Below are 26,374 nucleotides of genomic sequence, written 5' to 3'. Positions count from 1 at the left end.
GCATAACATGAATTAACAGAGGGGACTAACAATTTCTGCACTACAGAAAGATAATGTTCCTAATTTTTCACCACCAAAGCTGCTCAGTCTTTGGGCAGAGGACAAGGGGGTGGACAGGGGTCACAGCTGCAGTTTCAGATTCTCCACAAGCTGGTGTAAAGGCAGACCATTGAAACCCTGCAGTGCAGCTGGAAAAATCCTAAATGCAACCTCAAAACCTCTCCCATCCACAAAGACAACCACAGCTCTTGTAAGACTGTGAGAAACTGAAAAACACTGATGTGGTTACTGAGATAATCCTCTGTAGGAAAGAGAAGAGGGTGAAGAGAAACACACCAGCTCTTGTCCCCTCTGCCAGTCCTTTTTGAGAACTCTCTCACCCTGGAAGCATCAGGCTTCTTCACTCAGGGAGGCAAATCAGGCCCTCAGGAGCTATTAAAGGTTGGCTTCTTGTGAACTGCCTGGTGTAACAGGCAGCAGAAAATTGCACAGCTCAGTCTCCCGAGGCACTTCCAACTCCTTCCCTTTTCACAGTGGCACAGCCACCCTTCAACCTCTTCGTACAGAGGCTCAGGCTCCTGGAGGATTTGCAGTGTTTGTCCAACCAGCATCAGAGCTCCTTCATTTTCTTTCAGTTTCAGTCAGTAAACGCCTCTCAGATGTGACATGATGCACCTCAACTGACTCCTACTGGTTCTTCTCAAGTCTGGTGTGTGATGATGAAGTTGTGATTTGAGGCTCTAGCTCAGCAAAGCTCATAACCCACCTCCCACTCCAGCCAGCAAGGCCCAAGACCCTCCCTGACTCTCGCTGAGCAGAGCTGACTTCCTGAACTGGGATCAAAGGCCAAGGGGAATATAAAAATATGCTGATCCATCACTACTATCCGGGAAGCTTTCTGCTCCTCCCTCCTTACACAGGGTTTCAGCCAACAACACTAAAAATCACTACATCCTGTTTCAGTTGTTTTTAGGCAAATATTTGAATTTTAGGTGCACTCAGCTTCTGCTGACCTTGACTTTGCAGTGCCTGGCAGCAGCAAAAAAGATTGGCACCCCTGTGCCCTAGTCTGGGCACAGGGTGCTGCAGGAGGCTGAGATGGAGGTGATCCTAATCCCAGATCCAAGCCCACAAAGTGGTGAATTGCACTGTGTTGGTGAAGGACTGAATTCTGCCCTGGAACTGGTGCTGGTGCTTCTCTCCTGGCCTCAGCTTCCCTTGACAACGCTGGCAGGAGGAGCTGGGACCACACATTCCTCCATGCCACAGGTGGGATGGCCCAGGCAGAGGTGTCAGGAAGGCTCTCACACCTCCCCAGAGCTGTCCAGGGTGTTCACTCTGGCAGTGGAGGGGATGTGATGCTTCCAGCAGCTGCCCTGCCCTGTGCCCTTGATGCACTGAGCAGCTCCAGGGAGAGTAAACACTTCCTCATGCACACTCTGGCCCACCAGCTCTGCAGCAGATGATGGTTTCTGAGGCACTTCCTTGCTCTGAGACGGGGACAAACCATGTGCACCTACAGCAACTGTACAAGAAACACTGAATGGGGGCTAGCATGGACCCCTGAGGCTTGAAAACCACTCCACTCCTGATTTTTTGCTGTCTACTCAGCCTATTCCCCAGGCTGAAACTTTCTTCTTATAAAGTGAAAGGAAAAATAATTTTTAGGAAAAATAGTGGTGTGGTTCTGGTAATCAGTTCCTTTAACTGCAAGTAACTGAATGCTGTAGCCATGTATATGACTGCCACACAGCGCCCATGTAATGAGGATTTCTGTATTTCAGGACCTTTTTGTATAAATTTTTTTAAAACCCCTACAGAACTTTACCTTAAGCAAGGTGCACTTGCTGTAAGGTTACAACTGTAACGTGCAAACACCACACGTATTTGATTTAGAGAGTCTATGTGCTCTGCAGAGTCTCGTTCAGAAGGAGAGGGGCCATGCAGAATACACCTGAACAGGTGTAAATGGGATTTGCATCCCATTTCACACATTCCCAGCCCTGACACCTCCTACTGCACACACCTGAACCACCCACTCCCCTCCCCTTCACCATCCCGCCCTGTCTGACCCTGTGCATTGTGCCTAAAAACAGGCTGCCAGAAACATCGCGGTTAGCCGAAAATCGCTTGCTAATTGATAAAAAACCCCTGATAAAACTTCAGTGCTTTACCCAAACCACCTGTTGTTTCTGGCAGTCCCACTGGGGCCCGAGAGGCCCAGGTGGAAGGCGCTGGGGCTCTCCCGCCCGGTGCCCACGGCGAGCCTGGGGCCGCGGTGCCAGCCCAGGGACCCCCTGCCCGCCCAGGGACCGCGTCCCTCGTCCCGGCTGAGCAGCGAGAACAAAACCATCCCCTTCTCGCACAGCCCGGCCGGCTGGGGGGTCACCAGGCGCTACACCCCGTTTTGGGGGGTCTCTCAAGCCTTTCCAGCCGCTTCCCAGCGGCCGGGCTGAGGCGTCCCCTCACAGCGCGTCCCGCCGGGCGGGGCGGCCGCGCCGCGCCCGCGAGCTTCTCTCCGAACTTTCATTTTCTTCAAAAACAAACTCCCGCTCGCTTTCCCCCTCATTTCCACCTGCAAAGCCCCGGCAGCCCCCCACTTCGACTGCCCCGGCAGCGGGGCAGGTGCCCGAGAAGCGGCAGCAAAGCCACGGTACCTCCGCGCCCCGGGCCGGCGCTCCGGGCGCTGCCGCCGCCTCCTCCTCGCCGCCCGCGCCCCGCTCGCTCCGCGGCCCGGGAGCGGAGGGAGCCCGGCGGCAAAGGCAGCGGGACAGCGGCTCCTCCTCCGGCCCCGCGGCCAAGGGCGAGTCCCCGGCACGGCCCCTCGCTGCCCCGAGGGCAGGGCTGGCCCGCGGCAGGATGGAGCTCCTTCCCCCGAGCCGACCCACACGCCCGCCCGCCCCCGGGCAGCCCTCGGGCTCCGAGGGTTGAGCTGTGTGGGCAATGCCAGCGTGGGAGTGGCGGTGGCTGGGGAAGAGCGCTCCCGGCCTTACCGCGGCGCTCTTTGAAAGTTGCTCCTTCCCCGACCGCGGCGAGCTCGGTGCTCGCTGGAAGAGCAGAGCGAGGTTGCCCCCTCGCTTCGGAAGGAGCCGGCCCTTCCCCAGGCTGACCCGTTCCTCTCCAGGAGCCTGACAAGCCAGGGATTGCTCCGTTTGCCCCACTCGTCGGATCAACTAAGGGAAAAAAACCCCAATATTTCCGCGTGCCTTTTGCTTTGCTGTTCGCAGCCATTCTGTAAATTAAACACAGAGGATGTTTTTAGCCTGCTCGGTACCCAGCGATGGGTCACTGCTGGTCACCCGGGGGTGGATGTGCGCGCACAGAACGGCTGCGGGAGCCTGGGGGTTCCTTTGGATGGCACAGATGGGCGTTACCGGTGCTTTTCCCTGTGTTCAGGCCACCATCACTCTGCGTCCAGTTGCAGGCATAGGTAGAGAGCTAGAACGTACCAACACTATTGTTTTCTGGCTTTTAACACAGTTAAAAAACAGCGTTACCTGTTTTCAGCACCTTTCCACTTCTTAGCCAGCCTGCTCCCTTTTATGCCTCACAGCCCAGCTCTTATCCAGACCTTTCTTACCTCATTTTTAGCACAATGTTTGAAAACACCCTAAATTAACTTTTTCCTTTATTATGATAGAGCCTCTAATTTCCTCTGGCAATAATTTACCCACATATTCAAGCTAATTTCCCGCTTTTTCCCCTCCCCAAATCTCATCCCACTCTTCCTTTTGTCTCCACTGATTGTGTCACTCACAGTAATGCCTCTGTATCTTCAGCCTTTCCTTCTCTGGAGTCTGAAAGCTTCTGAGTGATGCTGTCAGTGAGTGGAAAATTCAAGGAGTTTGGCTTGGCCTGTGTAGGGAGCCCATAGGAATTTCTCACACATCAGATGGGAAGAGAGTTAAAAGACAATGGAATGTTCTTGCTCTGTATCTACATTGCAGATGAGAGAAATAAAACTGGGCTGGGAACACATTCAGCAGAGCCACACTGGTGCTGGATGTGTCTCAAGGGGTTTAGGGAGCAGCCAGAGCAAGGCAGGAAGCCCCATCTGGCTGCAGGAGCCAGAATGTCTTGAAACACTTCATTTTGAGGCTCACCTCAGAAGGAAAAGAGGATCCATCCAACTTTGTGCTTGCCCCTGCCAGCTGCAGCTCTGCTCTCCTCCCTCTGCTTATGGTAAATGGCACAACTCAAGCTTTTATGTGCAGAACTCTGACTACACTTAGCACTGCACTGTTAAAACTGGCTGATTCTTCCCAAATTGCAAAAATTAATCCAAGCGCAGATTCCCTCAGTCTCCCAGTGAGATACTAATCCTCAGATACACCTGTTTCACAAAGTTAAACATTTATTAGGAACAAGAACTATTACAAAAATGATATCCATAGTCTAAATATATACATGAGGTTTAAACATAACATTTTCATGTACCTTTAGCTATAAAAATACATTAGATTAACTGTATCCTAATTTATAAATATAGTTCTTTTCTTTAAAAAAACAACTAGTATTCATATGAAAGCCTTACTGTGCAATGGAGGAATATATATACCCTCTAAGGGGCTATTTTAAAGTTAGTGTCTAGTGTTACATAACTTACAAAATTCAGTGTGTAGAGTCAAACCCTGATTTATACAATAAGAGATACGCTGACTTTTTAAAAACTTGATGGGGGGGAAAGAAAGTGAAATATATATCATACATATAAAGCCAGAAGAGAAGGATTTTAAGAATTTCAGATTATTTCAGTTTCCACCACTGTTTATCAAAAATACAGAGATACATCAAGATAAACAGCCTTTTACTGTTTGTCTCACCTCTCTGCAGCCCAAGGAAACCCTCAGGTGGGCAAGAGTAAAACGTTTGTCTGAGAAGATGTTTGCACTCTTAAGTGTATTACAAAAATAGAAATTTATTTACAATGATCCCATTTGGCCTTTCATGGGGAAGGGAGGACATTTTCATCACTGGATGGGGAGATTTTCCTGCCTCACACCCTGTAGGAGGACAGGCTCCTGGTTACACTGTTGGAGGTATGTCATGTCAGAAATAAAGTGATGTTGAAGTGCAATTTCAACATTCACCAACTAATAAGGAAGTTTAGGCTCATGCAAACTTTTTTCCTTACTTATCACCGCCCACCTTCCTTCCTCCTCCAAAAAAAGCTCCACTCATGCAACAGAATTTGTTGCTGTCTGAGCCTATCTGTGAGCAAAGGAAGGTACTGGCTAATCTTGGCTTGCAGCAGAGGAGAGGTTAGACCTGCATTTCTGCTTCAAGCTCTGACATCTGGAGCAGCAATCCTCATCACTGCTCCCTGGAGATCTGCTGATAAGCCATAAGGAACCTCAGTGGGTTTGTTCTCAGAGGACAATCCCAGAGGGATCAGCTGAACTTCCTAACAAGCTGTCACCACTAACTCCTGCAGACCTGGGACTGGCTGTGCCTTTGCCAGGGTTCTCCAGCAGAGTCAGGAGGAGAGGAGGAGGGAAAGAAGTGAACCCAGGAACTGAAGACAGCCTGTGGCTTGTCGTTCATCTCATGATAATGAATCTCATAATAATGTCTGGGCATGCAAAGAAGTTACTGCAGGAGGTGCTAAGGCATGAGCTTGGTGTGACAGCTACTCCATGGACAGCTGTGAGCAAGGGACAATCCAAGGCAGTTTTCTCAGTGAAGGATCAGCTACTCTGTGCTGGCCATGAGATGACAGCACTCACAGGGACAGTGCCTGCGAAGCTGCTGACAAACTGAAGTCCAGCCACAGCTTATTCCATGGTAACTGGCTTGTACACCCTCCTCTTTAGCACTCAGGTGTGCTTGGGAGCACCTGCCTCTTCACACTACACTTCCAGGAATGTATTTTAAGCTACATTCATACAGGATAAAGAAGCAGTGTGAAGAGCTTCTGAGTTTTACTCTCATAGTAATAGTCCTGGCTCAAAAAACAAAGAGATGTTCAAAAAGCCTGAAAGTTGCAGAGAAAGAGAGTGCAGGACAGAGCTTCCTGCAGCTCTTCTGCTCCCTCCCCCACATCAGGACTGGTATGGGACATTTTCTGTGGGGTATCTACCATACTACATGCTCAGCATCCAACTCGGTGTCACCATGGTAAGTGCAGTGCAAATTCCCCTTGAGAAAAGTGCTGTAGTGAAGGTTTGAGATACAACTGTGACTCACTGGGAGCCAGAAGGGTCAGCAAGTCAGGAACTTGCATTTGCAGCATGTGTAGTGTGTGCACACCCAAACATCAGGTTCCAAGGACACTTGAAAGTCTGGCTCTGTTGGGTGACATAGTGGCCCCAAAGGAGTCCTCTAGGAAACCCACAAATCTCATTCAGGGCTAAAATATCACCAGGATGGAGAATGCACATATCTTTAGAGAGACCGTGATAGCTCTTTCAAAGAGAATTTCCTTACAGATCCTTCCATGAAAGCTTGCACTCCCATTCCAAACTCCAGCTGCAATCTTCACACAAACTCCACCAGCTCCAGTCGAGTTGTTCTAACCCTTACCACTCGAGTCCATCTCTGCCAAGGGAAGCCCAAGTGCCTCTGAAGGTATCTGCCAGTACCTCTGGTGGTACCAGCAGTCTCTCTAACATGCCAGTGATGTCCCTGTCCTTCAGGGGTACAGTTGGGAAGCAGATGTCCTGCCAACACTGTGACTGACCAGCTTTTGAGTCACAGGGAGCAGGCAGATGTACAGCCAGGGACTTGTGGAGTACAAGTGTGTCCTGCCAGTAGAACCAGAGTCAGTGAATCAGTTTTTGAAGAGCCAGTTGGCAAAATGCAGCCCAGCAGATTCAGTGTTTCTAGAGGAATAAAGACAGGTGTTTCCATTTTCCTTCCCACCCCTCCCCTCCCCCTTGTCTGAACACGTCCCCCATGTGTCACATTCAGAGTGTCAGCATTTCAGGCCTCCTGTTCTCATGGACTCTTCTGGGAGAGTTTAATGGTGACTGTTTTCACTTCGGTGTATTCTGCCAAAGCATACTCCCCACTGCAAAAGAAAAGAGGAGGAAAGGGACAAACAGTTTTTGAATGTTAATGTCCCTGAGAGAAGAGAGCTGTACTCATGTGCATTTTTGACATCAGGTCATTAAAACCAGATCTGAACAATTTACACCAGCTATCCACTTGTCCCACCACCTCTAATAACCACCAAGTACATGCACATAAGTACATACAATTACACCCTGTTGTGAGAGAAACACAGAATGCTTTGGTCACTGTAACCCACAGGATGACACTTGTGACCCTGCCTATGCAAACTAAGTGCTGCTGTGAGAAGCCATACAAGAGACAGCCACATACACACAGCTATTGGTGCTTTGACAGCAATTAAAGTTATTTTTTCACCAAAAGAAAGCTTCTATCTACAAGATACCATGTCATCAGGAGGGCACAGATGCTCCAGAAATGCATATTGATGAGAGAGCCCACCACTGCATTATGTCTTGGTTGGTGACAACTGGCTCTGTTCCCATGACCTTCCCATGGGAAACCTCTGACATCCTTTAATTAGCCAGGCAGTCAGGCAAAGCAAACCATAAGGTCTCAATATATATCTGTGTCCCATCTGAGGATTCATTTATTTGCTGTGCTTAGCAAATGAGGCATGTGAATGTCTCAGAGCAGCAGATGTACCAGAACAGTTACTGGAAATGGTTTCTGGGATTAAATCTGGTTTGTGAAAGAAAAGGTGTGTTAGATTCCTTTGAGGAGTCTGCTGAATGGTTTAAGCAATCCTGTCTCCTATACAAGATGAAAATTAAGATTTAAGACAGTGTCTCAGCTCTGTGACTAACTCATGGAGTGACCTTGGTTTGAAAATGTCAGCTTTAGTAACTGTTAAGAGCTGAAGTGTCTGGTAGCCTCTCTGTAACACCAGGCTGGGAAAGAGGGACAGAGGGTTCTTGTGTAATTAGCAGCAACCTTGGAAGGTGGGATGGAGAATGATTTGGGAGATCATTCCTTCCCACCTGAACAAGGAGCAATGATACAGCAGCCGGGAGAGGCACGGATACCACCATGCAGGTTTGGGGTGGGTCCCCAGCCATGGTGCCATACTTCTCCTTTTATCTAAAAATCTAACTAGTATGGAAAAACGCTTCCAAGTGGACTTGACTGAACTGCAGATATTAAAAGCTTATAAAGCAGATGAAGGTGGTCCTAAAGGAATGCTTTACATCCACGCTCTACTGGCTTAGCACCTCCCTGTGAAGCATGCTGCAAGCCTGATTAAACTTTAAAAGCAAATTCAACAGTGTTTTCACAGTCACAAATGTTATTGCATTCACCACCCACACAGAAACAAAATACTGAGCAAAACTTACAGTTCTCTGCCATTGCCTGACATTTTAAAGCCACCAAAAGGAGCCTGAGCATAGAGAGCATTGTAACAGTTGATCCTACAATAAAAACATCAATTTTAAAAAGACAATTCAATACCAAGGAAAGGCAAGATGATGACAACAGCAACAATACAATAAAAGTCTGAAATCTCTCAATTTTCTCTGTCATACACTTGAGAAATCAGATTTTTGCAATAAAATCTTCTTTTGCTGCAGAAACAGAAAACATCTGAGTAGTTCTCAGTCTGACCTACATCTCACCTCATATCCTATAATGGCAAAGACATCCATGTTTGAGCTAGAATTTATACCATGTTCAGAGTCATGATTAAAATAAATAGTTCAGGCTATTCCCTAATTTGTTAAGCACATTCTGTAATGAACATGTTTACTCAGAAAGCTGTCTAAACACTCACAATGAGGCCCCAGCATCCCCTTCCAGGTATAGAAAATATTTGGACTGTATCAGACAATTGTGTCACAGTAAAATAAAAGCCCTGGGCCTATTTCTATGGATACTTGGTAGAAAAAGCTGATGCAGACACTTCCCCAGCATCTTAGTATGATCAAATGACTGAAGGTCATACAGCACAGGTATGGCTTGTGCTGGAAGTGTGCACCTCCATGTTCAGCACATGTATCCTTCAAAGCTCAACATCCCATTTTTATGTAAGTATTTGAGGCTGATTCTTCTGGTGCCAACTCTTAAAATTAATCCTCTGCATCAGAATCAGATACCAGATCAACTTCCTGTCTTGAGTGGGAAAGAAATCAGGATTCCATCTTTAAAACCATTCTAATATAAAATAAGAAATTTTGTATGCAAAAATAGCTGCTTTTTCTTTGTGACAGTGGTGTGTTGCCATCTACTGTCCATACTGGTTTGTGCAGCAAAATCCCATCTGGTGCTAGCTAAAGATCATGAGAATTGCTTTTTGCTACAGGGTTTTGGAAGGCACAATGTCTGGTGGAACTTACTACAACCCCAACAAAGAAATACCTCGACTGAAGGAAAATCCAGTCCATTTCTCAACAGGCTGCCTGGGCCTCACCACTTCATTTTGAGGAATGGATGTTGCTTCTGAGCAGAACATGAAGAATTAGGCAGGCTACTAATACATCTTAGCTGCAGCATTTAGAGAATCACAGATATTCTGATTTGGGATGGACCCACAAGGATCATGAAGTTCAACTCTTGAATGAATGGCACGTACACGGATGGAGCCCACAACCTTATCAGCAATTTTATTATCTTACCAACATGATTGCAAGTCCAAAATTCCTCTCTCCTCACAGGAAACAAAGCCCCAGCCCACCCTCTGTTCCCAGCCTGCTCACCAGACTGTTCCTGACTGCAGAGCTGAAGCCAGGGTTAAGGCTCTGTCCAGGTTCTTGGTGAACACCGCAGCCGTGAGTCCATACTCGGTGCTGTTGGCTCTTCTTATCACCTCTTCTATACTCTTGAACTTCATAATTGGCTGAACTGGCCCAAAAATCTGCAGATATCAATTAAACTTTAGTACAGGAAAGCATCTGCTAATCATGGTCATTTTGAAGTAACCAGAATCAGATGCTATGTTTAAAATGTTATATCTTAGCCTTCTAGGGGTCACTGATATAGTGTCTTAAAAACTAATTAAACTTCAAATGAAGCATTATGATGTGCTGAAGTAGTTAATAAATGTTAAGATCCAACAAGTAATGGATCATCTGTAACAATCAAAATAAGCAGAGTTAGATCTGGACAAGTTACAAATGATTCATCCTTACTCTATTTACAACTCTCCTTTTGAACTCTGAAGCTGAGTGTGCTCAAGTAACAATTAATTTATTTCAAGGACTGCAAGTTTTCTTCCTTGGTTTTAACCCTGATTTTGTCACTGTATGCATTTTATTTGCATGCAGTGCATTAACCACATCTATGTTTGACCACAAACTTGACTTCCCAGGCTGCCAGTAGAGGCAACAGCCATACAGAAGGCGTCCCAAATTTTGGGATGGAGTCTCTCATCAGGTACAATATCAAAGCTGGAGCCCCTTCTTGGTCTGCAGGCTCTCACAGCACAATAAAGCCCATTGAATATGAGAAACAGATTAATTGGGGTCACTTTCAAGCTCATACAAGGGTTTATAAATGCCTTTGTTTTGGGATATCCAGGTTCTTATGTGGAGCCTTAATCCTAGGCAAAGGATGAACGTGCATTTGCAACAAAACTGCCAGTGAATGGAACTGGATAAGCTTTGTGAATCATGGCTTGGGATTTGGAGTCAGTTCATTAAGAAAAGGTTTGTCATGGGAATTTCAGCTCTTTTTCTCTCTATTTTTAGCATGTAACTCATGCCCTGACTGACTGATATCTTTCCCAGGTTCCTTAGAGATTCTGTGGCAGATCTGAGACATTTAAACATCTTGCCAGGAGTGAACAGCAAGCAGCCTCATAAAAAGCACTAGGCTAAACTTTAAACTACAAATGCCAGTTAGACTTTGGCAACTATTTATTTTCCATTAGGGAACATGATGAAAAGTAGATTAACTTCTCAAAGGAATATCACAGCATCTAATCATATGCAGCTTGTTCAACATTTCTGGATATGAATAATGAAAGCCAGAGTATTAGATCTGCACTTAGCTGGCTTTGACCATGTTTTCATATAGGAAAGAAATAGTCAGTCTCAGGAGATTTTGCCATGAGAATGGAATCTGGGATTGTTTCAGATGCTAAGGCTGTTTCAGAGCACTTCAATGGCTGTTCCTTTCCTCCTTACCAGCATCAGATCCCAGAGTTCTTTTCCCATCTTTCTGCAATAAAGCAACTTACAAAAGTAGTGGAGCAAGAACACACATTTCACTGGCAACTACAGGGTAAATAATTGCTCCAGCCTGACACAGTGTCAGTTATTTTTACTGGGTTACTTATATTTAAAATTAAGGATTCAGATAGAACCCCCTCATCACCACTATTTCTGATTCTGAAGCAGCATCTTTCTAGGTGATTCATACTGTACCTCTTCTTTGGCAATTCTCATGTTGTCAGTGACCTCTGAAAACACTGTAGGTTTTATAAACAGGCCTCTGTCTTCAATGGCAAGACCTCCACACTCCAGCTTAGCCCCTTCTTTCTTCCCACTTTCTATCAGCTCCAGGATTTTATCAAATTGTCTTTGGTCAATCTGTCAGACACAAAAGGAAAAGAAACAAACAGCAACATCTTTATTATCATGGTTCCAGAGAGGAGTCATGGAATGTGGCCCAGGGGCACGTTTGCAGGGCACTGTCAAACTGGGTCCGTTTATAGCTCACTTTAGGATGTGGCAGTCAGGGAGTGAGCAGGGAGAAAGAGAAGACATGGGCATAGCTCTGAGCCACAGAAAACAGAAGGTGAAGTGACATGCAACAGTTTAATCTAATCTAATAGTTTGCTGCCACATGGAGGGGTCTCCCCCCTTTCCCTTCCTCTCTGTCCTGGATGTGTGCTCCCACAGCTCACCTCACTTGAGCTCTGGGATTTGCTCACCTTCTCCAAGCACTGGCTCATCTCAGTAGCAGTATGGGAACTGCCTGAGATGGATCAGAGAGCTCAGCAAGGGATCTGACCAGCAAAAGAATCAGTACAGGAGAGGGAGGACCAGGATCTAAGAACTATTAACTCAGTTTTGCTGCAGTGTGCAGCTTCACCTGCAGCTCTCCATCCCCAGCTGGAAGAACCCAGCAAGCTCTGCCTCTGTTTCCTTCCACAGTGCACACTACATGAACAACCTCAAGAAAAGCCCTGTTGGTGGGGTGACTTCACACCAACTGCTGCACCAAAGCCTTGCTTTTAAAATCAGAATCACTTTTCACAGTTCTTAGAAACTGGTATAATCCTACAATTTTTTCTTTCTCACATTTAACTACCTTTTCTAACTCCTCCTCCTAACTATGGAGTAATCTCAAATAGTGTCAGCCTTTAACCAGGGATTTCTGTAGGGGTGGGGAAAGGCCAGCCCAGTGACAGGACCCTGAAGCTGCACAGCTGCACCAGGTCTTGGAGGACACATCATGTACTCCACAAGCACAGTGTGTCCTGTGCTGGGAAGAGGTGCAGAAGCCCACAGCACTTCCACTCGCTGCTGACCCTTCTTCCATGCTCCATGTGCAGCAGTGGGCTACAGAACTGCAGGTTTCAAGCAAACAGACCTGGCTCTTGACATGATGTGGAATTAAGTGATGAAACTCCTCATAACAGCTCACTGGAGATGGTAAAACACATTCAGAGATGTTGTTAAAAAGAAAAACTCAATAAAGAGCTTGACAAATTTATTGAGGTGATTAAAGAAAAGACTCCACCCACTGGTACAAGGTGTCCTGGAAGGCTGAGGGATTATTCTGATTGCCAGGTATCTCCAGATGCTTGTTCTGGCTCAATCCCCCTCCCTAGGCATCTGGTTTTATTTCAGCAGGGCCAGTTGCCAGTTGGGACTGTTTACACAGAGTGTTCCACACTTGACTCCTCCAGATTAGAGCCTATATCCTGTCCCTAGTTAATCCTGGCCACACACAATCCAAGTTTTCATGCTTTTAGACAAATATCAAAGGGGCAGGAGGGTGTCCTTGGGATACTTGTGGTACACAGTGGAAACAGAGCCCAGCACATCTCCAGGCAAACAGATGTGTGAGTAGCATGTGCACTGTGGGCAATGTGTCCTAAGTGCTTTTGTTCTCTCATGTGTTAAGGTGCTACCCAAGGACACACTTAATTTATGCTACTGCCTGAAGAAATGTGTGTCCTCCTTTAGGATACAGTGTCATACAGAGTTTGGCAGGTGTCAAACACATTGTCTGTTTGTCTGGTTGCTTAGTTGCCAAGTGTAAATAATTTGAAAATATCTGCAAGTGCTTTCCATCCTGGCATGTCTGTGATCCAGACCAATCCAGTCCATCCACTTCACATCACAGAAAACAAAACAAGGATATTTATACAGCTGTAACTTGTTGCAAGGCAAACTACAGTTAGATGAAAAGACAGTGGGGAAAGAAAACATTTGTAAAAATGACATGCAAGGGTGGAACTGTTTGTCATTGTAACTAGAGCTTGCAAGGCTTGTTTAAATTCTGTCCCCTACTCCACTATTATTTATGGTTCAAGCATTGAATTCTATTAAAAACACATGATCTGGTAAAGCAAATTCTACTATTTGTTCATCTAATTCAATAGAGAAGGAAGCTTTTGAGGATCACTGCAATACTGAAAATCCAAGAACCCCCAAATCTTCATCTCTTGCTTCATTTCAGTCAAGACCACAAGGAGAATTTTTTCCATGTGCAAACCTAGTGTTTGTAATCCTACAAAATAGCCCACAACTGTGTCCAACAGGCTGTTGGACACAACCCTTTTTACTTAAATGTTTTGTTTTCACACTTTAATCCTAAAGTGCATGTCTACAGCATAAGGAAAATATTCACTGCCTTATAAATCAAATTATATGTTTTGGGCTGAATAATTACTGACTAACAAGTACCACAGTTAGTGCTTGTTTTATTTCTGTAGACTAGGTCTTGCAGTCCACAAATCCCAGTATTTGGGCTCTAAAATAACAAAACTAGTCTAGTCTTGTTAGAATGTAATCCCTGTTCTAGTGCCCCAGGATGTCAGTCTCATCTAATGCAATTTGCTGTTCACAGTTGTACAATGCACTGGTTGACCAGTTTGCCATCTGTGCAGATTTACTTTATTGCTTCCCATGATATAGCTCCCAGGAATCCAAAGTTTAAAAATGCCTGCATTTGAGGTTGGCACTCTACTCAAACAGTCCTGAGCACCCCTCAGGTTTCTTGTGGTGTCCTTTGAATTCCAGCCAGTCAGCACTGCCAGACACATGTGAGTTTTGGAGAAGTCTCATCAGAGGCATGCCTCATTTCTGTCTAAATTTAATGCTGTTTAAAGTTGACCTAACTTTAATCAGAGCAGTACAGTTTATATCAGCATAACCCAATAACTGCAGCTGACACAGTCTTTTCCCCACTGCCATGCCATAAGCATCTATGCCAGTGAATAGTAATCCACATCAGGGATTTCTTCCTCACTTCCAAAAAGGCTGGATTAGACCTGAATCAGCCAGTTCCCCAATATAGTGCAGTGCAATGTAGGAACAAACAACTGCACATGGGAACACTTTTCTGGGACTAGCTTATATCAACTTCAAGTTCTTGTGGAACAGGATTGTCATCACCTACAGCTGATGCAGGACCAAAGAGATCATGAGCTACAACCACTGTCAGCCTGAAGATTGGCTTCAACCCCTTCCCCTTGTTGGGTTCTAAGCTGGTGACCATCCCACAATGGGATCTGTGCAGCATTGTTGTGATACTGTTGTGTATGTTCACCCTGACTTACACCAAAGGAGAATGAAAGAAACAGACTGGATCTAAAGCATCTGATGGGGAGAGATGAAGAAGAAAAATTATTTTTCCTGGTGATTTTTCCCTTATCTATCAGATCAAGATAAAAAAACCCTCACAGGCATGCAGGTTACTTCAGGAACAGGAGGCGGGGGAAATTATCTGGAAGCTTCACATTTGAAGAGTAACTTGTGGACAGGTGTGAATCTTTGCTGCTTTCAGAGGTATTTTTAAGTCCTTGTGACACTGCATCAATTCTCTCCTCTGCTTAAATTTCTGTATGTGCCCACAACATAAGCTCCAGAGAGTGAGGAGCCATAGCTACAGAGGAAGTGGCTGTCCCTTTGAACTGGCAACCACATAAAAGCTTTTGGATTTACAGTTTCCTCCCACTCCCTCAACACCTTCCCATCCTGGTCTTCACAGTTGCATACACAGAAGTTCATGTGTGTGTGGGTGTGCTCTCTCCTACAAGTATAACAGGTAAGCCAGAGCAGGTAAAGACAACAGATGGGCCATAGTTAAAATCTGACCAGACACTGCTATTCCAACTCACTGTTACCCTTAATTGCAGGTCTGTATGCAAAGGGTCTGCCTTGAGCCACAGCAGTGATCCCAGAGGATGGAGCTGTGCCATAGCTGGAAGTGCTCTGGAGCTGTGCACCCTGGAAGTGCACTGCCAGCCTGGCAGAAGCTGGGAACACTGATGAAGTTAAACAAGCAGCCCAGTTCAACATGCTCCAACCATTGCAGGGTGTTTCACCCTTTAAAATTCACAACTGAATGGATTCAGGAGCTGTTCTCATGAAATCAATGTTTGAGGGTCAGCTCATCTCTGCTGGAACCAGTCTCAACATGGGATTCTTTTCCTAAGAGTCCTGAGCAGTTTGAAATCTCTAGGCAAGCTACAGGGCTGGATGCAGCCTCAGCATGAGCAGGGGATGTCCATGATCTTATTGTCCCTGCATGAGGGCAAGCAATGAGGTTTTGCCATGCATGAATCATGTGCAGCTTCAGATCCAGATAAGGAGAGGCAGATGTCCTCAGAGCCACCCCTTCTCTGAGGGAACCTACAGAGACATCAAGTAAAAAAAACCCACAGTGCAGTACTGAGAAAAAGAGGCCTTGGCTGGGAAACTTGCTTTATTTTTGGTACCAAACAGTGGGCCTGTTAGGAGATCTGACCTAAGGATCATCTTCCCCCAGAGTTCTCCATCACAACTCAGATTGCCTCAAAAGGAAAAACTAAGAGGAAGGCTCTGGAAGTATTGAGGAGGCTGGTTCTGACAGCAGTTTGGCATGTTTCTTCCTCCTAATTCAGCTGAAACTTTTCCAAAGGATCAGAAAGGCAGCAGAGGAGGAGAGGGAAAGTGAGGACTCAGGAGTCTCTGGGTTCTAACTGCTTGTCATCACCCACACAGCCAAGGAGCTGAATAGCCATTTAACTGCACTCTTCTGCACAGAGCTATGGCTCACTGCAACATGCTTTGTGTTACTGCACCAGGGAGACAGCCCCTTCCATAAAGCTGGATAAGAACTGAATTAAATACATTTGTGTTTTTAAAAAATTACAACATAACATTTCAACAGTTGTGATTAATTGATATTTAAAATAGAGAGGAAAAATAAAGCCACGATACATTACTCACCCCTCGGCACTTCTGCTGGGACCGCATCCGTAAGGATAATATTTACACAAGGAAAATTATACAAAACCACAACCAAAAACCAAACAACAACTTTTCTCAGACACACAGTTACCTGGGGCCCTTGTTCAGTTCTGGCATCAAAGGGGTCTCCAACCAGTCTCTTCTTGGCAAACTCCACGCTGCGCTTGACGAACTCGGGGTAGATCTGCTCCTCCACGAAGACGCGGGAGGCAGCTGTGCAGCACTGCCCCTGGTTGAAGAACACGCCTTGGTGGGCACATTCCACTGCCAAGTCCACTGTGAAAAGACCCAGGAGGGAAAAGTGTTACCACATGCACAGTTCCAGCATTCCAGTGTTGCCAGACTTGTTGTTTTTCCCTTCTCTTTGGAAAACCTCCTTTAAAAATGCTGACAATGGTCCACACCCATGGAAGGCACTCACAGGGCCTCACTGCCCCCAAACCAGATCTTTTATTGTATCCACCTCCCTTCCTGCCTTTTGTCTTGAGGTCTAGTTGGCCATAGTTCCTGATACTTCCTTCCACAAGGACTCGCTGAAGGCAGTGACCAGTTTTTCTTGCTCTGGGAATTCTTGCTACCATGCATTGGTTCTTAAAAACAAGTTTCAGTCATGATTGTTCAGAAAACAGCATGCCAGCGTTGGCCAGCTCCTTGCAATGCTCACAATTAGCAGCTGGCACAAATACCACTGATTTTCAATGTGTGCTGTAAAGGACAGGAGAGGATTTTCCAACCATTTTGGTGGTCACAGGTTACATATATCTCCTAGTACTACTGAGTCATGTAACAAAATTGCAATGAAACACACAACGTGAGCCCTGCAGACCATCAGGGTGGAGGTGAAGGCTGGATTAGATCAGGTCCTACAAAATTCCCCTGTCACGGGAATGTCTGCAGAGGGGCTGCTTTGCGTAAAACTGCTCTCCCCAGTGCTTGGCTCAGGCTTTGCAGCAAACCAAAGAGAAAGCCCACAAATAGCAAACACCCAAGTGCAAGATTTAACTACAACTGCAGCCATCCCAAAGGAAGGCAACACAGGCCATGGGAACAATCCCCACGTTGGGGAAGAGCTTCAGGAATGCAGAACTATATCCTGTCCTTGGGCAGAGGTTTCCTCCAGCCTTTGGGGTGGAAAAACCAGTCCTGTGAACTGCCAGAGGACAGCAGAGACACACAAACCCCACCACCCTGGATCCTCTTACAGCAAGCACAGCCAGCAGCCCATACTCACAGTCTGCATCTGCACACACAATGCAGGGGTTTTTCCCTCCCAGCTCTAATGTCACCCTTTTGAGGTTGCTTTTAGAAGCAGCTTCTTTGATCAGTTTTCCAACCTGTATCAGACACAAAGAGGACACGAGTTGTTTCCCCTAAAAATCTCGAGTGTGATTCCATTTCAACAAAGGTGGAAGAGCCTGGTTGGCAGCTGCAGCAGGTAGAGGCCTGGGAGACCACTCTGAAATGCTTTGAGTTTCCTGCTGCTGTGATCTGTTGGGTCAAAACCCGCCCCAGAATTAGGGACTGGTTTAGGCAGGTCTGAAAGGGCAGGCTGTGTGGGAGAACTACATCTGTATCCTGAAGGGAAGTTATTTACTCTGCTTTCAGAATTTCGTAAACTAATTCTGTTAGAAACAGTATGAATTAAAACTCTTCAGGACCTTTAGTTTTTAGGGCAGGGTAATTTCTTAAGAATGATGTAATATTTGAATATTTGAATTTGCTCATATTATAACTATGTTCTTGTATTTTACCTTGGCACAGGGAAACCTTACCTTTACTTTTGACTAAAACTACTCTTGCCCTGGTGTGGAGCTGTGAGGAAGGAAAGCATGGGGTAGCTCTCTGGTAATCACAGGTCTGCATTTCTCAAGGTTTGCCCTTGTTACTCAAGCATGACTCCTGAACTTAGGAGAGACCATCTCTAGTCACTCAGAGCTTAGGCCTAGAGACAGCAGAAATAAGTGATGCTTCCCAGCTTTGCAAGAGGCATTACTGCAGGCTGGCTGGCCAAAGAGGAGTGAGTTAATAACCTAAGAGAAGAGATCTATATGGGAAAATTCTTGTGGAGTTTAAGATCAGGATTTCCAAGCCAGCACTGAGCCCAAGCTGGGGCTTAATAATTAAGTCAAAATATATTTTGAATTAGCTTCACTTCCTGGCTCAGAAACAGTAGCATTGTGCTGCAAATGCTGCAGAGATGCAGCTGAACTCACAGATGGGTGGAGGAGGAAGAAAACACTTCTAAATTACACATGCATTAGCAAAGGATCTGTCTCCCTTAGTGTTTCCTGCACACCCATGGATTAGGAGACAAGCACAGTGTCTACAGGAATTTTTTTGCCTACAGGCTCCAGCAGCTGAGATTTTCCTTCTGCCACTAATCCACTGGATAGTCCTTTTTCATTAAAAACCCAAACAGATTCATGTGGGCTGGATGAGTTTATAAGCTCCATTGTTTTCACACTGCTAATGTCTCATCTGGGCTAAAAGTTTCTGATCTAGGATTTGGAGACAAGTATGTAACTGAGGAAACTCCAAGATCAGACCAACTATCAAGAGAGAAAAAGCTCACAATGAACTTCTACTTTATTGTGTTCCGTTTGTTCCCATGATGCCTGTATAGAAATAGAGGCTTAGCACACCGTTTCCTGTGGGATAAGCACAGGATGTACACAAAGCCACTAGATGGTAGTGTTGGTAAATGCTGCAGCTTTTGAGTGTTTGGAGTTACCTTTACCGACCAGGAACACCTTTCAAGGTAATTTGTCATCATTATGCATTCACATCACACTCTGCAATTACGAGGGCAGACACAAGAATGGATGAATTCAGCAAATGCTCAACGAGAACAGTGTTCCTCAAAGAAGTAACAGGCTGAATTTGCCTCAGCTGCCCCCACTGGTGTGAACATTTCCATTCTTTGGACACCTGCCTCTATTCTGGAGGTGCAGATCTACTACAAGAAACATCTAAAGCAGTCCACGGAAAAATGTTCACTTTTCTAAGCAAGCTTCTGTTTTGAGAATTTTCAGCAGTGATTACTGCAGTCAGATTTGTTTGCATGTCTCAATTCCTCTCAATTCCATGGTCTTGGCCAAGCCATATGCATTTTTCCCATGTAGGTATGGAAGAGGATAGCTGGAGGTGATTGATAGTGCAGAGGTCTTGGGGCCACCCCTCTCATAAACAAGCCAGACACATCTATTTACAGGAAAAAAAATCTAAATAGAAGGTGCTTTACTGTGCAGGTCTCAGAATGAAGCTCAAATGTTAATCCCCTCCACGTCAGCAGAGAAGGCCTTGGGCACGAAGCCATGTTTTTATTTAAGTCCTAGTTTCTCAGAGGTAACTAAAGCCAAGGAAGAATTGTTCAGGGCTCTGACTGACATGTTTTCCAGTTGCAGGGCAGGACTGGCAGGCAAACATGCCCAGAAGCTCCACTGGGTCAATGACATGATGTTAAATCACTGCCAGCCTGCCCTGTAGACTGCCTTCCCTTACGTCAGAGCCCTTTTACTTACAGCTCTTACAGAAATGTGGTGGTTTGGCAAAACCCAGCTCTCAAGAGATGCGGGATTATTACAAGCACAAGGATCTGAATTAGGCAAATACCAAACACTTCTGAGAAATCCTGTCACATAGAATGTGACAGAGGAAGTGTTGGTTATACAGAGGTCACTGACATTTCATAGGTCCAGTCTTACCTGGATGACAGTTTACAAGAGAATGCAAAGAGGAACAGCAGGTGTCTTTGAGAAATCTATCACCTACCTTGGTTGATCCAGTAAAAGCAATTTTATCAATGCTGTCATGGGTAGAAATTGCAGCTCCAGCTGTGGGGCCATAGCCTGGTACAATGTTCACCACACCCGGAGGGAAACCCACCTGAAACAGAGTTTAAAAACAGCTCTGTAGGGAATTTGAGAGCACAACTCATTTCTCAGGAAGCCTAGATTAGTTGTACTATGCTCCTCTGAGCTCTTACCAGATACATCCCTGTTTTCCAGACTTTCCAGTAACATGGCTGCATGCTACCAGCTGGAGTAGACGTGGGTGAAGCTAACAGCCATGCTTAGGAAATGCCAACTTTCAGTAAGAATTCTTGGAGAAGTCCTAGTTTCAAGTCAAAAGAGAGTGAGTCTTTTGGCCAAACTTGGCCCCCAGCTACTGCAGTGCAGCTGCAGCCAAAGGGTAAATGAATGAAAGTTTGTTTTGAACAAAGGTTGACATTTGTGGTTCTTCAGGGACCAGAGGGATTAAGAAGTCAGTAAAACCTCACTAGATGATGGGGCTAATAAAACAGGAGTACAAAAGCAGATGGTAACAAGACTTATGCAAGTTTCCACCACATTTACAACCTAGATTTGCCAACTAGTAATTTTGCCAAAATAGACAAATGGCAAAACTTCAGGTGAAATTCTAGTACAAGAAGAACTGAGGGACTTGGTTTGGTTTTACTTTCTGAAACAAGAGTTTCAAGGATTATTGCTCTTCTAGGTTAGCCTTCCCTTACTACTCATAGCACAAAGTTGTTTTCCCTGCAATTTCCAATGATGAAGGTCCAGAATATAACACATTTGCTTCATTTCCAATGACTTTTTAATACAAAATCTCAATAAATGCCACTTTTTAATAGAGAAAAAAAAAGAAAGCAATTGTTTATGTACTGTCTGCAAAAAAATTATCCTCACAAGACTTTTTCTCCCCATTTTTTCTTTTCATAAATTGGAAGGGCAGTCTCATTTCTTCTATGGATGTGACAATGACAAAAATGCATTTAATGGAGTTTGCATCTTGGCTAATGAGTTTTCAAGCAAATACTGCACATCAAACTGTGCAAGTAATGATGTTTGGAGTCAGCAGCAAAGCCACAAGGAAGTAAAAAATTGGTTCAGAATACCCTGAGCCAAATTTTTTTTTCTGTTTTTCAGCAAAAATGAAAGCCAAGTATTTTTGGTTGGCCAAAAATTATTTCATTGAACGTAACACATAGCTTTGTGTGTGTGGTAACATCTTCTACATCCTTTTAAAGATGAAAACAAAAAAACTTAACACATTTTTCTTAAAAACTTAAAAGAATTTAGCTAATTTTGGGCAGAGAAAGGAGCATCTTCAAATAAAATCATTGTGCACTAATTACACTTCTGCCTTGAAGGACAACAGCAACATTAGAATTTGAGCTGAAAAAAAATTAATTTTAACAGAATTGAATGGTGGTTTTTTGTTGGGAATGCTATGCCAGAGTCAAAACCAGCAGTGGTGTGGCAGGGCTCACTAGAAGTCATGACAATTGCACCCTGTGCTCACTCACTCATCTTGTGTAATCTCATTAAGCCAAGTAACTGTAGGAGATACTTAACTGGTATTATTTTTCCACTTCCTTTCCTGATGGAAGAGCCCTAAGTGTCAATTATCAACATATCTTTGTTTTCTTCCAGGCTAAGCCAAGAAAGGACAAAATCATCATTTGACTGAGCCTAACAAACAGACTGAGAGGGAAAAGTCCAATCTACAACTCCTTTAGTTTTCCTCAGTCAGTCACACCCATAGCTATAGGAAGCTGATGTATTGAGCAGTGCTGGAAGGTTCTGTGCCCTTCCCACCTACTCTGTACAATTAACAGACCTGCTGGCACACAGGATCCTACCTGACAAGCCCTAAACCAGCATTTTAAAATCCCAATCTATCGTCTTGCTTTTATTTCAGTTGACTTTACAGGCTAGACACAACTAAATTGTTCTATAAACCACAGAAATTACAAGGAATTGTTTTCCAGGGCACTCTGTCTTGGTTGAATTATCCCACTTAAAAACAACAAACAACATGGCTGTCTAATCACATTCTTTTTTTGTTCCATTGTCTAATAAAACTGAGCTTTTGTCTTTCCCTCATTTGGGAGAGGGGAAGACAAGGTAGGGGAAGAAAAGCATCTTTTTTTCTCTCTGCAGCTTCCTGAGAAAAATGCACAGGTTTTGTGATGTTTGCCACCTCCCAGCCAATCACAAAGGCCTTTGTAAAAAAAGACTGAAGACAGAGGTTGTTCTCACTTTCTTTTGTGAGCCCATTAAAGCTGGAAGTCTGTTTGTTATGCTCAGACTCTTTAAAACCTAAAAATCTGGACAGCCAATTCAAAACACAGCCTTGCTTATGACCTTAAGAGAGCAGAACCTCGAGGGGCTGTTGAGATCTCCTCACCTCCTTGATCAGAGAGCCAATGTAGAGCGACGTGAGCGGAGTTTGCTCAGCTGGCTTAACCACCAGAGTGTTTCCACAGCACAGAGCTGGTGCCATCTTCCAAACCAGCATCAGCAGGGGGAAGTTCCACTGCAAGAACACAAGTCACTGGTCAGATCAGCCTGCCACAGTCACCTACTCACTTCCATGCAGCCTTTTTCCAGCTCGGGGAGGAAAGGAACTGGGAGGAAAGCCACAAAGAGGAGCGTCTGTTTATAATACTGTGTTTGCTTGGGCTAAGGAATAACAACTTCCTTGATTTCCCCCTGAGATCCCTGACATTGCTGGCAGTCCTTACATTAATCCTGTAAGCTGGACAACCTTCTGCACGATGTGACCTCATTCTTTCAAGAAGTTTGATCACATTTTGTGTAGGATTTTGGCTCTTTACAGATACTGTGTTGGAGGCAGTTTCCTGATACATCACTTCTGTACAGCATCTGTATGTGGGGAATTACAGAATGCAACTACTCATTGAAAAAAACCTTTTTTTCTCTGTTAAGCACTAGCTGAGTAGTTAGGAGTTATATAACATCATTCAGTTCCAGTTTATAAATAGGAAGCTGCAGTGAGTTGTTCAGTCATGGAAATCTAGGGGAGGTCTCATACTCCCTTCATATTGTAAATTGTTCCTTTCCAATTCCTTTTCTAATTTGGAATTAGGAACCAGTCCACATCAGTTTTCTCTGTGCTAATCTCTTTCATGGTCATGTATATTTGGGGATCTTGTAGTCTAAGCAAGAAGTGGAAAATCTAGCTCACATTGAATCTCAGAAAGGTCATTTGGCAGCAGAAAAGATTTTTTCATTAAAAATAATTAATGCTGCTTCAGGGATGATGGAAGCAGGCCAACAGCAAGGGGACTTCTTGTCAAAACTCAAGCCAAGGCCCTTCAGCTATCAGCAAAGAAGCCAAGTATGTCAGGAATCCACAAATTCACACTTACAAATAAATTAGCAGTGTAGCTTTTGAGCCATGAGTTCTATTCTGACCCTGAGACAAAGCAGAATTTGGTCTCAAGTGTTATCTTCAACTTGCTTCACCCATTTCCCCAGACCTGTTCCATTTCAGTGATCTTCTCCAATGGCCACATCCCATAATTTGCCCATTTGTCTTTTTCTCCTAAGTTTTCTTGGAGGCCTGGCAGCTTGAGCCATTTACACCTACACTACTTTCTACAGTTTCAGAGCATGAAATAGCTCCATTAGGAGCTTTCTGCTGCAGAGTGGCTGGTGAAAGTAACAGTACAGGACTCCAGGGATGCCTCACGATATCACCTTGGGATAAAAATCAGCCATATGCTGCACTCCCTAAGAATTTCTCTAGCTAAATAAAAATATAATGTTATTTAAATATAGTCAAGCCACAAGAGAAATGGAGGCCCTGTTAATTGGTATAGGAAAACATAGCCAGAACTTTTTTCAATCAAGTAGGAAATACAAACCCACAGGCTGTTGGTGTTATCAAGATTGAACTGAGAAAAAAATTGGAGAAGATTTGTTCTAAATAAACTGAAGACAGATGTGGTTTTGTTGACCCCAAACATTCTTTATACAAACACAGCGTTGATCTTAAGTCAAATTTGTTTCTGTGCTTTCAGTTGTATTTATTGCTGGTCTAGGGTCAACCTGAGATCTTACAAGCCCCACTCTGTCCCCTACAGTGACCTTCCAAAGCATCCCTCATGTAGGCTTTTAAAGGGATATTTTCCAAAGCACTGCTGAGTGCCAAAGGTGGCTGACAGTGACAGGGAAATACCTTTTAACTGGTGATCAGTGTGAGGAACCTGAGATTTTGATCTTAAGTCATAAATTCTGCTCAGCAGAAGTCACATTGCTTGCTCAGCCAGAAAAGCTGAGCAGTCACCAAGAGAAATGTTTGATAACCTGCTTTGCCTCACCCTGAACACTGCCAAAGAGACCATGTCCTCTCATCACCTGGGGTACAAATTGAGTCCTGCTGAAGGAAAAAGCAGAATTTCCCCAGACATCTCTGGGATCTGGTCCAGAGCTGGTATTCCCAGGGTCCAGCAAATCCAATGTCCCACATGCATTTCTTTCAGTCTTTAGTCTTATCTCAAAGGTCAAAAGTCTTCATGAACTCTTACTGGTCCAAGTACCATATAGTCATAGAACATCCTGAGTTGAAAGGAATCCACTGGGATCATCAAATTCCAACTCCTGGACCTACACAGGACAGCACCAAGGATCCCACCACAGGTCTGAGAGCATTGTCCAAATAAGTCTTGAGCTCTGGCAGCCTTGGTGCTCTACCCAAACAGAGACTCTTGACACAGCACCATTTGCTTCACAAACTGTAGGATACCACATTCAAAGCATTTTACAACCAGACAGGAACAAAATCTGTCTCCCATGAGCTGTAAAGTCTTCCTGGCTGTCTGTTGAAACAGAGCAAGCAACACATGCTAACACTGGAGGCATTCCAAGAGCTAGCCACATCGTCCCCTCAGCAGAGAATAAGACCTCAAGGAAAAGAAAACTCTATTCAGTGAGATTTAATCCCAGAAAGCTCAGAAAGCAGCCAGACATAATTAATTGATAATGGATATGATTTAAAACCCAAAACTATGCATCAGCACGAGGCAGCAGAAAGCCAGCACTCCTCATGACGAGATGGTTGTCCCAGCAGTGTGAGAGTCAGAGCTCTGACTGGTCTCTGGTGACTGGTGTCAGCCTCGGAGAGCAACAGAGCATCTGATTAGGAGACCCACCCTTCCACTGCAGAGCACTTCTGTTGCCAAGAGCAATTGGCATGGGGGTAAAACACAAAACTACATCAGGCCACTGAGATGGGAGTTCCCTGCAGAACAGCTGTGCTAAGCCAGCCAGCAAATGGCTGCAGGGTAGGATGGAGTGCACAAGGAATTTCCAGTTCTGTGGGAGATGCAGGGCACCAGCACTGTCACTTACTGGAGTTATGGCTCCACAGACACCCATCGGCTCGTGCCGGGTGAAGCAGACAAAATTTTCATCTGCAAGACAAGAGAGTAAAAGGGGACAAAACAGTCAAAATCCTCTTTTACAGAATGCGTGTGAGGCAGCTGCACACAAACAGGTTGGGGACAGAACTAAACCCCTGTTAGACAGAGAACACTGTCTGTTCCTCCTGACTCATGCCTTTAGGACACCCCAGTCAGATGAAGATCTGAGTACAGGTCTTGTCCCAGCTTGAAAGCCAAACACCACTCACAGTCACACAGGAACCTTTTAAAACCAGGGTTCAGTTCCTTCTGCAAACTCCCGGTGTTGAGGCTGAGGGGAGGATAACTCTTTGTCACACTGAAGAGTAAACAAGTTTTGTTCAGACTGTGTCCTACTGAAAAACACAAAGCACTTGTCTCCCCGAGGGAGAGAGTTTTAAAACCCATTTTATACAGGAATCCTGTTCAGTGTGACAGGAATTACACTCCTGGTAAGAAATCATAAAAAGATGAAACTCTGGAACTAAAGTAGTACCATTCACCTTAAAATACTGCTGTTACTTTTCAAAGAGAAAGCAGGAAGAACATTTGCCTTTCAAATTCATTCTTGCTGAACACCTAGTTTCATTTGGGAAGATGTGACAGAGAGCAAGCGCATTCAAATCAGGACAAACAAGTGATTTCAAATCAGAACAAACAAGCAGTGTCCCGACAAGCAAAGCTTTACACCACTCTGAATGAGGGTGACAAATCTCAGTTTATATGACTGACATGCTGCCTTTGCTGT

At 44.8% G+C, this 26,374-nt stretch overlaps 2 protein-coding genes across 7 annotated transcripts in view; both read right to left on the bottom strand.

Moving 5' to 3' along the window:
* The window catches only part of LRRK1 (leucine rich repeat kinase 1), a 74,930-nt gene extending 70,732 nt beyond the window's left edge, over positions 1 to 4,198 (bottom strand). For 4 of the 6 annotated variants that reach the window (XM_021552572.4, XM_085588961.1, XM_021552571.4 and 1 more), the window contains exon 1: positions 2,658 to 2,807. The gene's annotated coding sequence lies outside the window, so the exon portion shown is untranslated. Of the gene's footprint in view, positions 1 to 2,657; positions 2,808 to 2,993 lie in introns of those variants that run through there. The other 2 variants (XM_085588958.1, XM_085588957.1) reach the window with 2 other exon arrangements.
* Positions 4,199 to 4,336: 138 nt separating this feature from the next.
* ALDH1A3 (aldehyde dehydrogenase 1 family member A3) overlaps positions 4,337 to 26,374 on the bottom strand; it is a 33,957-nt gene continuing 11,919 nt past the window's right edge. The window contains exons 5-13 of the mRNA XM_021552569.3: positions 25,577 to 25,638; positions 22,608 to 22,736; positions 20,184 to 20,297; positions 17,644 to 17,746; positions 16,504 to 16,688; positions 11,370 to 11,534; positions 9,702 to 9,859; positions 8,346 to 8,420; positions 4,337 to 7,009 (exon numbers count right to left, since the gene is read on the bottom strand). Coding sequence (XP_021408244.1) covers positions 6,937 to 7,009; positions 8,346 to 8,420; positions 9,702 to 9,859; positions 11,370 to 11,534; positions 16,504 to 16,688; positions 17,644 to 17,746; positions 20,184 to 20,297; positions 22,608 to 22,736; positions 25,577 to 25,638 — 1,064 coding nt within the window. The 3' untranslated portion in view covers positions 4,337 to 6,936. The remainder of the gene's footprint in view (positions 7,010 to 8,345; positions 8,421 to 9,701; positions 9,860 to 11,369; positions 11,535 to 16,503; positions 16,689 to 17,643; positions 17,747 to 20,183; positions 20,298 to 22,607; positions 22,737 to 25,576; positions 25,639 to 26,374) is intronic.

Source organism: Lonchura striata, chromosome 10 (assembly GCF_050655825.1).
Source record: "Lonchura striata isolate lonStrDom1 chromosome 10, ASM5065582v1, whole genome shotgun sequence".
Lineage (NCBI taxonomy): Eukaryota > Metazoa > Chordata > Aves > Passeriformes > Estrildidae > Lonchura > Lonchura striata.
The sequence above is the reverse complement of the archived record's forward strand: the minus strand, read 5'-3'. Positions and strand labels throughout refer to the sequence as shown.